This window comes from Syngnathus acus, chromosome 5, assembly GCF_901709675.1.
Source record: "Syngnathus acus chromosome 5, fSynAcu1.2, whole genome shotgun sequence".
NCBI classification, from domain to species: Eukaryota; Metazoa; Chordata; class Actinopteri; order Syngnathiformes; family Syngnathidae; genus Syngnathus; species Syngnathus acus.
Window position 1 is genome coordinate 14,093,023 of NC_051091.1, and position 13,896 is coordinate 14,106,918.

Here is a 13,896-nt window from a genome sequence, read left to right on the forward strand (position 1 = left end):
TTTTCCTACCTATTCCACAACTTCCCACTTACCAAAAATTTGAAATTCACCACAAATTCTCCAAAATGTCGTTTTACACTTCTATTTTCTACATTTCTCAAGTAATTAAACTCGTTTCAACATCATTCGGCAGCATTCACCAAGAAATTATTCAAAGTCTTCGCCTTCACACGCAATTTCTCCAGAAATTACATTCTAGTTGCACGTACTAATGTGTTTTTGTTAGCTAAGGACTTGGTGCGATATTTGTCGCGTGAGCGGCAGGTGGCGGCAGAGGCCGCAATTTGGTGGGACGCCAGCACAGTTAATATAAGAAAAAGAAAGTGGAAGAGGTGACGTCAGGCAGGCGAGCGGGAGAAAGGAAAGTACCCTCAAACAAACCTAAGCTTGACTTGAATACACGACAAGAAAATCGGTCCATTTTCCAATCGGTTTTTCTTTTTAAATCTGGGCGGGCATCTGGAACGAAGGTCAGTCACTGGGCCAGCGTTCAGTTTGCAATTATGTGGTGTGCGCATTGTGGGTTATTTGTGCTCGCCAAGCTAAGCTAACTATAGTCTGACATCACAGAGTCTGATCCGAAACACCGATAGATGACTTGAACGACAAGAAAATCGGTCCAACATTTTTCGTTTTAAATCTGTGCGGGCATCTGGAACGAAGGTCAGTCACTGGGACAGCGTTCAGTTTGCAATTATGTGGTGTGTGCATTGTGGGTTATTTATGTCCGCCAAGCTAGCTAGCTGGAGTCTAATGTCCCAGAGTCTGATCCAAAACACAGTTGACTTGAACCAATTGAAAATAAAATACTTATTTGCGGCCATCAGCACAACGTGTCGAAAGTGTTTTATTGAAATGTGCTGAGGTTATTACAAAGCCGTACAGGGTGAAGAAACAGTGGTTAGCTTGTTTGCCTCACAGTTCCGAGTTTGAATCTGGGCTCGATTTTGTCGGTGCTCCCAAATCGCGTGTTATTCGTCACGCTTTATTCAGAAGTCGGTCATTGTTTGCCTCACTCTCTCCTGACGTCGCCCGGCGACCAGTCATTGTCTGTGCCGCGCGATTGGTTCAGGAGCGAAGGAGGCTTTGGAAGAGCCACCGGGGTTCCAGCTTCTGTTTGATGGCAGCTCCAAGCTTACAGCACCCTGGCTTCCTCCTGGTGAGGCCCGATTGATTTGACAGATTGGCTGTTTGATTGATTGCAAGAAGTTAAGGCTCGTGTGCTGCTTTCAGGCCAACCTCAAAGTGGACTCACCCAACAAGACTTTGGCTCAGCGATGCCAGGACCTCATCAAGATCATTGATGATTATCATGCAAAGGTACGAATGCAAATAGGCACTCTACACGTGACCTTTTCTGGCCGTTGGTGCAGTGGTGAAGCCGGTCGTTTGATATTCGTTAACTCTTTGGCTGGCTACACTCACAAGGTTTTTTCAAATCTTACCAATAGATCCCCACGTATAAAGATTCAAACAAGTCTGTCATTTGACAGTTTGGGTCCTATTGTGTGTGTCGGGTGCTCTGGTTCATCCCAACGCAGAGCTCCATTCACAAAAAGTGGGACAATGGGAACTTCCCTTTTTTTTTTTTATGACACCCGTGCACTCCTCCGACATGAGGAGAGTGCACGGCTCCGGCTGTGTCGAGAGAGGGGGAGTGCGTTGCGCTGCCCTTCCTTTGAGAACCCAACCAGCACTGGTGCGAACACAACCAGCACGGTGTCCCCGGCCGGAGCGCTGAGGGCATGTGCCAGAACTCGGTCTTTGGTGCCCTCTGAATAATCGGACGGCAAATTCGAGCAATGGTCTGCGTTTCTGAACACTCGCTGAGAACCGGTTGGCACTCGTAGCGTATTTTTCACGTCCACGGTTGACCACCTCTGACACAAAAATGCTGCCTGATCGCAAGCTCTCCAAAAGGAAGAAGAGGAGGCACTTCGGATATAGTCTAATGCAGTGGTCCCCAACCTTTTTTGCACCACGGACCGGTTACGTGTCAGAAATATTTTCGCGGACCGGCCTTTATATAAATAAATATATTTATATATTTATTATTTAAATATTTATATATATAAATAGGATGAAATAAAATGATACGACTGGCATAAAAACAAATATAAACCACTTAAAAATAAAACGTTGAATTAGTGGGAGCACCGAGCTCTTTTCTCAGAAATGAGCCGTTCCCATCTAGGCGTAATCGGAGACAATGACACCTGAAGTGGTTAAGGATTGTCTTTAAATGCAGGATGCTTGGTCTCCATGTGCCGAAGCAGGTTTGAAGGCTTCATTGCCTCGTTAGCTAGCCTTTCGCCACATATGCGGAGTGCACTTGGTGCGTCAGAGTCACCTGTGGCGATAAATCCATATTTTAAGTAGGACTCCAGAAATGTTCTTTTAAATGCAGCTTTCCTTTTCTTAGAAGTCGTAGCCTCTTCTTCTTCAGTGTCCTCATTGGACGTTTTTCCCTTTCCGAAGAAGCTTTCCAAACTTCTCTGTTTCTTGCTCATTTTTGCTTGCCTCGCGGGCTTGACTGTGGTGACATGTCACGTGACCGAGACGAGCGTCCTGTGTCAAGAGTCCTTATTTTTCAGATGCACCGACAGATGTAATTGAGAGAGATTCGCCAAATTTTTTATATTTTTCCAAAATAAATTCGTACTCATTTTTGCTAGCTTTGCGGGCTCGACTGGAGAAACATGTCACGTGACCGGGACGAGCGTCTTGACCTGAATGAATTGATCGTCAATGAAAAAAAAAAAGAAATGTTTTTTTTTTTTTTCTTTTTCCTGTGCGGCTTGGCGGCCCGGTACCAAGTGACCCACGGACCGGTACCGGTCCGCGGCCCGGTGGTTGGGGACCACTGGTCTAATGTATATAGTAGTTTTGAGAAGGAGCGGAGGCAGAGCTATCAGAAAAAAGGAGCCCAAATGCCACACTGCGTGGCTTTTCAATGTCGTTTTCAACTTGAGGGTTGCTAAAGAAGTCAGGCCTTCAAAGCTTTGGCAGGAGGAGCTGGTCGGAAGAGTCAGCCTCGGGCGTCTAGCTCCGAACGGCAGTGAAAAGCAAATGCGCTGCCACCGGCCGGCAAATTTGCTCACACCGAGCCAATGCGCTCCCGAGTGGCGAGCAAAAAGATGTGTGTGCTTATCCCAGCAGATTGCCTTTTCCGCTCTGTGGGCAAAAAAAAAGTCCCTTTACACGAGAAGCAATGGAGTTGTTGTTTTGCTTTGCCGGCCGCTTCAGGAGCTGCACGCCATCTTCTCCTGGCTGGTGGAGAGCGTCTTTGGAAGTCTGGACGGCGTCCTGGGAGGATGGAACCTTCGCCTTCTCCATTCGCGATGCGGCGACTTTGCACCAATTGTGGACTTCCTGAAGCCTAGGTGACTCATCCCTTCCGCATTTAATGGCAATGTGTGCGTACTTGCGTATAAACACGGATGAGGAGTTTCTGCTTGCCTTCCCCAGTGGGCCCATGATGAAACTGGTCTACAAACTTCAAGCAGAGGAATACAAATACGAAGTGCCCGTCAATTATCTGCCGGTAAGACTTTCGTCGTGGCTTGTTGGGTGGCTCTGTGGCCGGTCCATCTGCCCGCTTGTTTTGGATGGGTTTTTTGGAAGTACAGTAATCCCTCGTTTATTGCGGATAATTGGTTCCAAGACATGCGAAAATCCGCGAAGTCGTGTCACCCTTTTTTTTTAACAAATATGCATTGTTTGTGTATCAATAAGCCGCGGACCTTGGTACCTCACTTGTTACAGTTTCAAACATGTAAATACTATATTAATACTTAGTATAAATCAGTGGTCCCCAACCACCGGGCCACGGACCTAGGTACCTCACTTGGTACCGGGCCGCCAAGCCGCACAGAAAAAAAAAAATATATATATATTTTTTATCGACGATCAATTAATTCAGGTCAAGATGCTCGGTCACGTGACGTGTTTCCCCAGTCGAGTCCGCAAAGCTAGCAAAAATGAGTAAGAATTTATTTTGAAAAATATAAAAAAAATTGGCGATTCTCTCCCAATTACATCCGTCGGTTCAGGTCAAGACGCTCGTCTCGGTCACGTGACATGTCACGAGCCCGTGAAGCAAGCAAAAATGAGCAAGAAACAGATGTTTGGAAAGCTTCTTCGGAAAGGGAAAAAAGCCCAATGAGGAGACGGAAGAAGAAGAGGCTACGACTTCTAAGAAAAGGAAAGCTGCATTTAAAAGAAAATTTCTGGAGTCCTACTTAAAATATGGATTTATCGCCACAGGTGCCTCTGACGCGCCAAGCTCACTGCATAATATGTGGCGACAGGCTAGCTAACGAGGCAATGAAGCCTTCAAAACTGCTTTGGCACATGGAGACCAAGCATCCTGCATTAAAAGACAAACCTTAACCACTTCGGGTGTCATTGTCTCCGATTACACCTAGATGGGACCGGCTCGTTTCTGAGAAACAAGCTCAGTGCCCCCACTAATTCAACGTAATGGTGAGTTTTATTTTGATGTCGTTTGTACTTGTTTTTATGCCAGTTGTATCATTTTATTTCATCGTATTTATATATTATAAATGTATTATTTATTTATTTAAATGTAATATTTTTTTATATAAAGGCCGGTCCGCGAAAATATTCCTGATACGTAACTGATCTGTGGCGCAAAAAAGGTTGGGGATCACTGGTATAAATAACATCCAGAAAATAATGTATAATATAATATGGTGCGTGCGTGTGTGTGACGTGACATATGTATATGTAGCTAAAGTATACATACTGTAAATATGTTTTTAGAACTCTTTTATTATTACAACTTTTTTATAACAAGTGTACATACTAGTGATGGGTCGATGAGGCGTCGTGAAGCGTTTTGACACATTGCCAAACTATTGATACTGTGTCGCTACTGTGATACTGAGTGTGACACCTGCTGGACCTTAAAAATACTACAGGCAACCGAGTTGACAGACTCAACTGATTCAGATTTGATGTCCTAGTATACACATTAATTAATTTAAGTAATTATATTTTGTATTGTAGGTGGCTCGGTGGCGCACTGGGTAGCACGTCCGCCTCACAGTTAGGAGGGTGCGGGTTCGATTCCACCTCCGGCCCTCCCTGTGTGGAGTTTGCATGTTCTCCCCGGGCCTGCGTGGGTTTTCTCCGGGCACTCCGGTTTCCTCCCACATCCCAAAAACATGCTTGGTAGGCTGATTGAGCACTCCAAATTGTCCCTAGGTGTGAGTGCGAGTGCGAATGGTTGTTTGTCTCTGTGTGCCCTGCGATTGGCTGGCAGCCGGTTCAGGGTGTCCCCCGACTACTGCCCGATGACGCTGGGATAGGCTCCAGCACACCCGCGACCCCCGTGGGGACTAAGCGGTACAGAAAATGGATGGATGGATGGATATTTTATATTGTATTCTTTCACATATTCATTTAAAATGTATTTTCTTTTTTCGATACAGTCAATCAATAATGTAAACATGTATCATCACATGAAAATCTAAGTGAACGTGTTGTGAAAGAGGATGCTTGTGCACTGGGATTTGTTTTTTACAAATTTTTATTTAAAACAAGTTTTTCCAATGTTTTGAAATTTAGCCGGTTGTGCTTTTTGGACACAATTTCTCCAGCCGTTGAAAACACCCGCTCACACTGCACAGATGAGGCTGGAATGCAGTCTAATGGGTCTTGATTGTCCCAGTATCTGACTTGCAGGGATGAGAACGGCAAATGAAAAAAAACACTGAAAAGTAGCCGGGGCCTGGGGGCCGCATGCCCCACTGGGGGGACCGAAGGCCCCCCATTGGGGGGGGGCTGTGCCCCCCACTTGCCGCAGGAGGCCAGAAGCCCGGCCCACTGCGGCCCCCATTGGGGGCTGCAGGGGCCACAGGCCCCTATTGGGGGCCCACAGGCTCCCATTGGGGGCCGCAGGGGGCCAGGGGCAACGCCCCGTAGGGGTCTCAGGGGAAAAGCTCCCTGGAAACTCCTGGATTTTGGCAGTATGGCAACCCCAAAACCATTAATTTCATCACTCAATTTCAACAGTTTTGTTAAAAAAATATTCCTGCTTGGTGGGCTACCAAGGTGAATATAATAGTCAAGCCTCGGTTTTCGACCACAATCCGTTCCATAAGGCGGTTCGAGAAGCGAATCGGTCGAATTCCGAATCTATTTTTCCCATTACAAATAATGGCATTTTTTAATCCGTTCCAAGACTTTAAGCATTTTTTCATTTGCGCATTTTTGTCCGATCGCGCAACTGCAGTGCACCGCCGAACGCGCAACCGTAGCGCGTTACCGAACGCACAACTGCACCGCGCTGGTTGCATTATTGTGACAGAGCCGTCGCTGAAATTTAGAAAATATTTTTAAACTCCTGATGTACTTTCCAAAATTCAAGTGGACTTAAGTGCGCAGGGAGCTTAATTTTGTCCGATCGCGCAACTGCAGCGCGCCGGGCGCTCACTGTAGCATTGCTTTAAGAGCGTCTTTGTCTTCCGAGTTGTAAGATGACACTGCTCTCGAGCCATGCCCATCTGAAGCAGTTCCTGATCCCGTTCGACTTGTCTATTTCCCTGGCACGATCCTCGTCTTTTTTCTCAAAAACTTTCGCCATGCTGGTTAAAACTTTTGCTAATTAGGCAAATGAGTAGGCAAATGATGTAACGAAAGTAGCGCCAAATGCTGCCGGAAATAAGGCGGCTGTTGTCGCAATACTGCTGCCAGCCGCCCCCCATATATAAAAACAATTTTCTCAACGGATCTACACGATTCACGAAAATATACTCCCGACGAAAAAAAACACGGAAATCCGCGGATCCGCGGAAGATTCTCATCCCTGGACTTGGGGCTGCTCCATAATTCTTGATAACTTCGAGGATGAACCGCAAAAGATCCTATATTGTTTTGGCAGATCCATCCCGTTGACCGGCTTCCTTTAACAGAGCTTTGGCGCGCTTCCTTGACAGGCGATACTGCTGCTGTTTTGGTCACGTGACTTTCGATACGCGACACACGCACCGACACGGGCTTCGCTCTATGAGCTCGACACATGCGCCGACGCATCGGCGTTGCCGTTACATACTGTAAATATGTTTTTAGAACTCTTTTATTATTATATATTTTTTATAACAGGGTACTATAATATAAATATGTTTTTAGAACTCTTATTATTGTAACAACTTTTTTAAATAAAAACGTACAAGTGTACGTACTGCGATTGTGTGGACACTCCCTGTCTTCTGCTGACATGTGTGCAACTTTCGTGCCATAATTCCTCAATTTAGAAGGTTTATTTTGAATAACCAAACCGCAATGTAGCGAGGGATTACTGTAGCAAATGGCGTGCTCTGTCCTTGGTTTGCACACGCAGGCGCCGGTGAAGACATCCATCCAGGAAGGTGTCCTTCCCGACTGTCCGCTCTTTCACAACCGACCACACTTTCCCATGTCTGGCATACTGACTCTCAACATGGCGCTGAGTATCCTTCTTGCCGCTTGATGCTCAGCTCTCACGCGCCACTTGAACTTATTCCTCAATGTAGTGCAGATCCGTTTGAGTTCTTCATCTTCTACTTTGCCTCCTGCCTTATTACGCCTAAGGTGAGAGGTGTGTGCGTGCGTTTGTTTGTTTGTTTGTTTGTTTGTTTGTGTGTGCGTGCGTGCGCGCGCGCGCGCAATTGTGTTAAGGTTGGATGATGTTCCAGAACTTGCCTGGGAGCCAACATGTCGGGACTACTGACAGCGCCTACTTTGTGCTGGCGGACATGTACCTCAAGTACTTCCTGCCTACTGAAGGAAGCGTGCCCCCCTCACCGTTTTCAGACAGCAAGGGCTCCGTCAGCACGCCGGCTCAGAGGCACGTTGCGCCTGATTGTCTCAGCATGCATGCGTAAAGCTTGTGGTGTCAAGTGCTCTCTTCAACGTGTGCACAGGTCGGCCAACATCTCGCTGGTGGGACACGGCCTCCACAGTCCCAGTCTGCTGAAGCATCACATCTTCCTTCAGCCTTCCGTCAACGCCGACCCCGCCGCCCAGGAAATCTGGAGGTCTGAAACGCTGCTGCAGGTGCGTCGCCTTTGCCCAGAGCAGCCGCTGGACAAAAAGGGACTCCTGAAAATGTGTGTTGGCGTGCGCCTGTGCCACAGATGCTGGTAGAGGTGTGGCTGCATCACTATTCTTTAAAGATGTACCAGAAGCTGCAGTCGCCCCAGGTGAAGGTAAGAGCAGCAACTGGCTCCAAGAGTCCTATTGCTCGTGCGCCTCGCTCGTCCTCACCTGCCTCTTGAGGTAGCTTGAGCTCCACCAAAGGGGACTCGTCACTTTGACTCCTGCCTTCCTTCCTTCCTTCCTGCCTGCGTACGTTTTTCTTTCTTGCGTGCGCTGCTGACGGCCTAGTGCCCATTGCCATGCATGCCACAAGCGAGGCCAAGTAGTAGCCGGGAGCGCCAGCGGGCGGGCTCGTACCCCCCACCCCCGGGTGCCAACGTTCCGTCTGGCTGCTTGGCCTCCTTGCGTGCTGCGCCGAACGTGTAGTTCAAATGTTGGCCAGAAGTCATGCTGAGGCTTCTTTTGACAACAAAAGGGTGCCGACGAACACAAAACAAAAACTACAGTATGAAAAAGTCCTGAATGACAAACTGGATTTGCTAAATAAAATGCCGCTACTGTGTCTCTCCGTGTCTAAGCCGTGAAAGTAACATGCATGAAACCTTTCTCGTTGGATGGCTTGAAGAGTTTCTGCCGTCAAGTTTACTTGAGGGTTTTCGATTGAATGTCGGAGTAAGACTTGCGAAGGCTGGTGGCAACAACATCATGCGATGAGCGAATGTGACAGTTTTCCAGCGTTGTCTCATTTCAGTGCTCCTCTAAATGTTATGATGGGAGTTGAAACACAAGAGATGGGGATCATTTACCCACGCGAATGGTCCATTGTTGTGTGTGGTCTTGTGGGTGAAAAACCAGGAGAAGAAAAATGTGTGGCAGTCAGTAATTGATTATCTCCTCTCTTCTTTCTCATGCTATATTTTTCATCTGTTGGTGTCTCCTCTTTGTTCTCCTCTGGTTGTCACCTTCCTCCTGACTGATGCACCTTTTTCTCCTTCTTCGGTTACTCTTTGTGCTGTTCCCCTCCCCCTCTCTTGGTCGGTGGTTTACCGGTCAACAGCTGGCGCTGCTCCAGTACCGCCTCAGTATGTCCAGCATGCCGTGCCAACCGCATATCCCGCCAGGCCCGGGGAGCCTCCACACATACCAAGTACTTAAACCTTCTTGCGCCCGCCCGCTGCGCCGTCACCTCTGCTCCTGCTTAGGGGTACTTGGCGGAGACCTGAAGGTCCTGCTCGGTCGGAGCACTTGTTAGAGACATGGCCTCGTTTCCTTCCCTTTGGAACTCCAGCTCCTCCCAAGTACTCTTGCTGGCTTGAATGTGCTTTGGCTTATGACTTTGTCTGGCTGCAGTGGTATGGAAAGCAAACGCTGAAAAGATGTGCAAAAAGGCCTTGTCCACGTGCATTCCTAACTTGGAGTGAATACAGTTTGGGGTGTGGCGTTTGCTGGTGTTTGAGTTTAAGAGATGCTGTGGCCTGTCGTGGAGCGCTGAGGTCCCGCCTTGAAGAAAGGAGAAAACCACTTTTGTCGTCTTGTATTTGAGTTCCGCACAAAGTCAAGCTGGACTAATCAAGCCCAGCACGGGACGACCCGCTCCTCCCCTCCCCAAAGCTGCTCCCCAAAGTTGGATTATGCGGGACCTCCGTTCTCCAGCGCACAGCCTTTGCTGCTCGATTGGCTGCATCGGGCCCGGAAGTGTGGCTACTGGCTGCGTGGCGACGGGACGACGGGCGTTGCGGAGCGCAGCTTGACTTTGCTCCGCTTGCCTCGTAGGAGCCATTCAGTCCGAGCGAGGAGCACGTCTTGGCCGTGCGTCTGCTGGTCAAACACCTGCACGCCTTCTCCAACAGCCTGAAGCCGGAGCAGCCGTCGGCCTCCCCGACCCACTCGCATGCCCAGGCCGGCCCCTTGGAGGAGTTTAAGAGGTAGGCTTGCTTGCTCGCTCCGACCCTCGTCGAGGTCCGTCCGTCCGTTTTGGCAAGCAAGCTCGCGCCAAGCGCTTCTCGTGTGGCGAAAGGTATACTGCCGATGGCGGCACAAAGCAAGGTGGGATGGCTTGGCGTGTCTGGCCAAGAACTCAGCGGGTCAGTTGTGAGGCAAAGCGGGACGGACGGATGCCTGCACTCAGCACTTCATTCAAAAAAGCCTGCTGCGTGTCCCATGTTGTCAGGCGGGACGTGTGTGTCACGTGTGCCGTGCGGGTCTGTGCAGAGTTGCGCTGCAGCGTTTTGTGCAGCAGAAGCTCTTCTTGTTCCTGCAGCACTGCTTCGGCCACTGGCCTCTGGACGCTTCCTTCCGAGCGGTATGTGTCCGCGGGCTTCGGGCTTTCTAGCCAGCGCGGCCACTGATCTCCTTGTCGTGGTGCTAGGTGCTGGAAACGTGGCTGAGCTTCATCCAGCCGTGGAGGTACGCTGGTGACAAGAGGGCCCCCCTGCCGGCGGACAGCGGCCGATGTGACCCTGACAAATGGTGCGTCACGTGACTTGCGCCGCGCCACACAGCACCGCCCGTGGATCTGCGTCACGGCCGATGCTAACTGGCGGCTTCCTTGTTGCATACGGGCAGGGAGTCCTTTGTTCAGGAGAACCTGCTGGTTTACACCAAACTATTCCAGGTGTTCCTCAACAGAGCCGTGCGCATGGACCTGGTCAACGCCAAGAACGCGCTGATGCTCTTCCGAGTGGCCAAAGTCTTCTGTCAGCCGGACCTCGCGGACATGATCCACAAGGGTAAGATGAGTGCCGCCACTAGCAAAACCGGGAAGAGATGGAAATGAAAACCATTTTTTAAAACTAGATTTATCAATTAAGGAGCAGAATAGCTGGATTGATTGTCAAAGAAAAATAATCAATTGCAGCCCTAAACCAAACTCGCTTAATGGGGACGTGAAACAACAGGGACAGACAGGCTCACGTAGCTGACTGCTACGTGAGCTTCCAGCATGAGCGAGAGGCAGAACAAATGATCAGGCGGGCGGGCGCTTTAGGGCTCACCGTATGAGCCGCTCTTGCAGCCGAGCAGCTGTTCCTGGAGCCGGAGCTGGTCCCCCATCACCGGCAGCCGCGAGGCTACCTGACTCCCGGGCAGGGAGGCAGCTTCCTATCGTCACGGCAACGCATCACCACCGACGCTGTGTTCCGGGTCAAGAGTCATGTGTACGCCTTGGAAGGCCAGGACTGCCAGTACAAGCAGATGTTCGGCCCCGAGCTGCGGGCTGCGGTGAGGCGCCATACCGTCGCAGCTTTGCAGTGCCGTGACTTTGGTCCTGGAGGTCACCCTCGTGTTTGTCAGGTGGTGAGATTGATCCAGGTGGTCGCGCAAGCCAGACACACGGCCAAACGGATCTCGGACCGCTCCTGCCAAGCGGCGGCTAGCAAGTCTTTGCTGTCATGGTTGACCGCGCCGTCCTCAGATTCCAGCATCGGTCTTTGTGGCGTCGAGGCGGACGAGAACAACGAGTGTCTGCGCAAGACTCACGAGTTCTTGGACCGAGCGCTGGAGAACCTGTGCACTGTCTTCAAGGTCTGTCCCACGGAGCACACTTGACTCTGCTCAGTCCCGTTTGCTGCAGCATAGAAGGCTGTGATCCGGGTGGTTGCCGAGTGCGTCAAAGGGCCTGCATTATGCCCGGTCAGCTTCTGGCGCCTGCTCCCTCAAGCCCCCTTTTCTTATCTGGCAGCTCAACCAGGGTCAGCTGACTCAGCTCACGGCCATCTCCACATCTTCTGAGGATGACGGCCAGTCCGAGCGGTTGCCCGACTGCGTCGTGGGAGACCGTGGCCTGGTCCTCACTGATTTGGGAAGGATGCAGGTGTACACTTGAGCTTATCCTTCCATCGTTGACTGCGCGCGCTCCCATCGCATTGACCGTTGCGCTCTCGTGCAGATCATCAATGGACTGCGCAGGTTCGACATTCAGTTCCAAGGTGACCCGGAGCTGCAGCCCATCAGGAGCTACGAGAACGCACTGCTGGTCAGGTTCTTGTACCGGATGTCGTCACTGCTCAACGCCCAAGTAAATCGCCGCCACACAAAAGTCCAGAGTGGGCCCAGATGCACATCTAACCCGGCGGGTGTGGTCCACATCCCCAGTTTGAAGGCCCCTTGACTGAGCTGTGCTCGCGGACGGACTTTGCCGGTCGCCTGTGTCAGCACTACCTGACAAGCCCCGACCCCGCAGTCCTGGCGAGGACTCCTGGGTCCCCTCGGTTCTGGGACAGGAAGCGGCGAGTTGGCGTCAGCTTGCGTCCGCTGGCCAGCTACAGGACCATCCTGCTCCTGGGCTTCGCCTACGCTGCCGGGGCCTTCTTGTCCTTCGGTCCCGTGTCTAGCACCCTCCTCATCCTTGCTGCCGTCTTCCTGCACGGGGTGGCCGTGATGTTGTGGGCGGAGAAATGGAAGAGACACTAGCCCGACTGGTACACAGGATACCAGAGTCAGCCCCTTTCAAAGGGGCGGCCATTTTCATCACAAACACTCAATAAAATGCAGCATTTTGGAGCCAGTGAAATCTCTGTCTGTCCGGTTATAGTCAAGCTGCTCACGCTTGCCTTCAATTTGCCTGATAGAAACATTTCAGTTTTTGGAAGGTGCCAGAAACAAACGGCGCTGGTTGATTGACAAGTAACACCCTATTTACTTTTCCTGTTTACAGTAGCAGTTTTTAGTATGGGCAACATGGGCAGGGTGGCATTTTATGTCATGTGGGGGCGGCTCCCCCCCCCAAAAAGCTAAATATTGCGCCGCAAAGCAGTTTCATCACTGTTTGTCAGTGTAGAGAATTGGCAATTTAGCGCCCCCTTCAGCTGCAAGCCGGATGGACGAGCCTGAGGCTAGTGCGGAGTTTCTGGGTTAACGTAACAAGTCAGTGAGCGATTGGCTAAGGCAGCATTATGGTAGCCAATCGGAGCCAGTGTTTTTCACGGATGCCGACCGATACACTTTCATCAGGAAACACAGTAGTTTCTGCTGCTCTGCACATAGTGACACTGTTAAAAATGGCTGTGAAACCTTACTGTATGCTTTTTACAGTAGTTTGTAATTGTTACAGTTAAACCTTGTAAACATGACAAAATCACAGTAGTATAAGTATAGAGGCTTTGCAGTCACGTGATTTTATCACGTGATTTTGTGTTATGCCGCCATCTTGCCGGTCAACCGGTCAGCTCGTTCCTACGGAAGAGGATTAGGGCCAGTGAAGAAGAGAAAAACGAGGGGTGACAGGATTCTGACTTTTTTTCTCAGAATTCTGACTAAAGTCAGAATTCCCAATTTCTGACTTTAAAGTCAGAATTCTGACTTTATTCTCAGAATTCTGACTTTAAAGTGGGAATTCTGACTTTATTCTCAGAATTATTCTCAGAATTCTTTAAAGTCAGAATTCTGAGAATAAAGTCAGAATTCTGACTTTATGGCGTGGGGTGGCGGAGGGAGAGTCAGTGTGGTGTGGTTTTGACCAGAGAGGACATTATGTCATCAACGAGTGACTTTTTGCGTGCCAGAGGATTGCCGGAGGACATCATTTCACACTTGGAGGAGCAGGGGGTGAGTAAATAAAGCATTGTGTTCATTTTGGTGACTGTTGCGTATATAACTGGCTCCGTGTAGCATGTAGCTCCGTTGCTAATTGATAGCTCTTGACGGGACGCGTCGCATTTACACGTAAAGAAGCATTATGCGTATTTTTGTTCATTCAGTAGTCAGTTTCATTAAACCGATGACGTAATGCACGATTATAAATATATATATACACGTCACGGCAACGTCACAAAGCGTCGGTAAAACACCGCGACT

The 13,896-nt window shown here is 49.7% G+C and overlaps 1 protein-coding gene across 5 annotated transcripts; it reads left to right on the top strand.

Annotated features, from left to right (window-relative positions):
* Nucleotides 1-320: 320 nt before the first annotated feature.
* smpd4 (sphingomyelin phosphodiesterase 4) lies at nt 321-12,607 on the top strand. Of its 5 annotated transcripts, none has more exons than XM_037252515.1 (21): nt 321-415; nt 611-663; nt 1,073-1,159; nt 1,234-1,320; nt 3,247-3,383; nt 3,469-3,544; nt 7,367-7,475; nt 7,544-7,596; nt 7,701-7,852; nt 7,929-8,061; nt 8,142-8,213; nt 9,161-9,250; nt 9,877-10,028; nt 10,315-10,405; nt 10,472-10,572; nt 10,669-10,832; nt 11,117-11,322; nt 11,395-11,625; nt 11,783-11,914; nt 11,990-12,118; nt 12,196-12,607. In XM_037252515.1, exons 3-21 carry the CDS (start codon nt 1,121-1,123, stop codon nt 12,511-12,513), a joined length of 2,472 nt encoding a protein of 823 aa, XP_037108410.1. In that variant the 5' UTR covers nt 321-415; nt 611-663; nt 1,073-1,120; the 3' UTR covers nt 12,514-12,607. The 5 variants fall into 5 exon arrangements, with proteins under 5 accessions (XP_037108410.1, XP_037108412.1, XP_037108411.1 ...); XM_037252518.1 differs by having other exon boundaries at nt 334-411; nt 614-663; XM_037252517.1 differs by lacking the exon at nt 611-663 and having other exon boundaries at nt 321-470.
* The last annotated feature ends 1,289 nt before the right edge of the window (nt 12,608-13,896 follow it).

Excerpts from the sequence above, each read along its gene's own strand:
- smpd4 (XM_037252517.1), top strand. The coding sequence starts at position 1,121 with ATGGCAGCTCCAAGCTTACAGCACCCTGGCTTCCTCCTG. Across the intron at positions 3,384-3,468 it reads GTGGACTTCCTGAAGCCTAG|TGGGCCCATGATGAAACTGG; the intron begins GTGACTCATCCC and ends TGCCTTCCCCAG. Across the intron at positions 3,545-7,366 it reads TGCCCGTCAATTATCTGCCG|GCGCCGGTGAAGACATCCAT; the intron begins GTAAGACTTTCG and ends TTGCACACGCAG.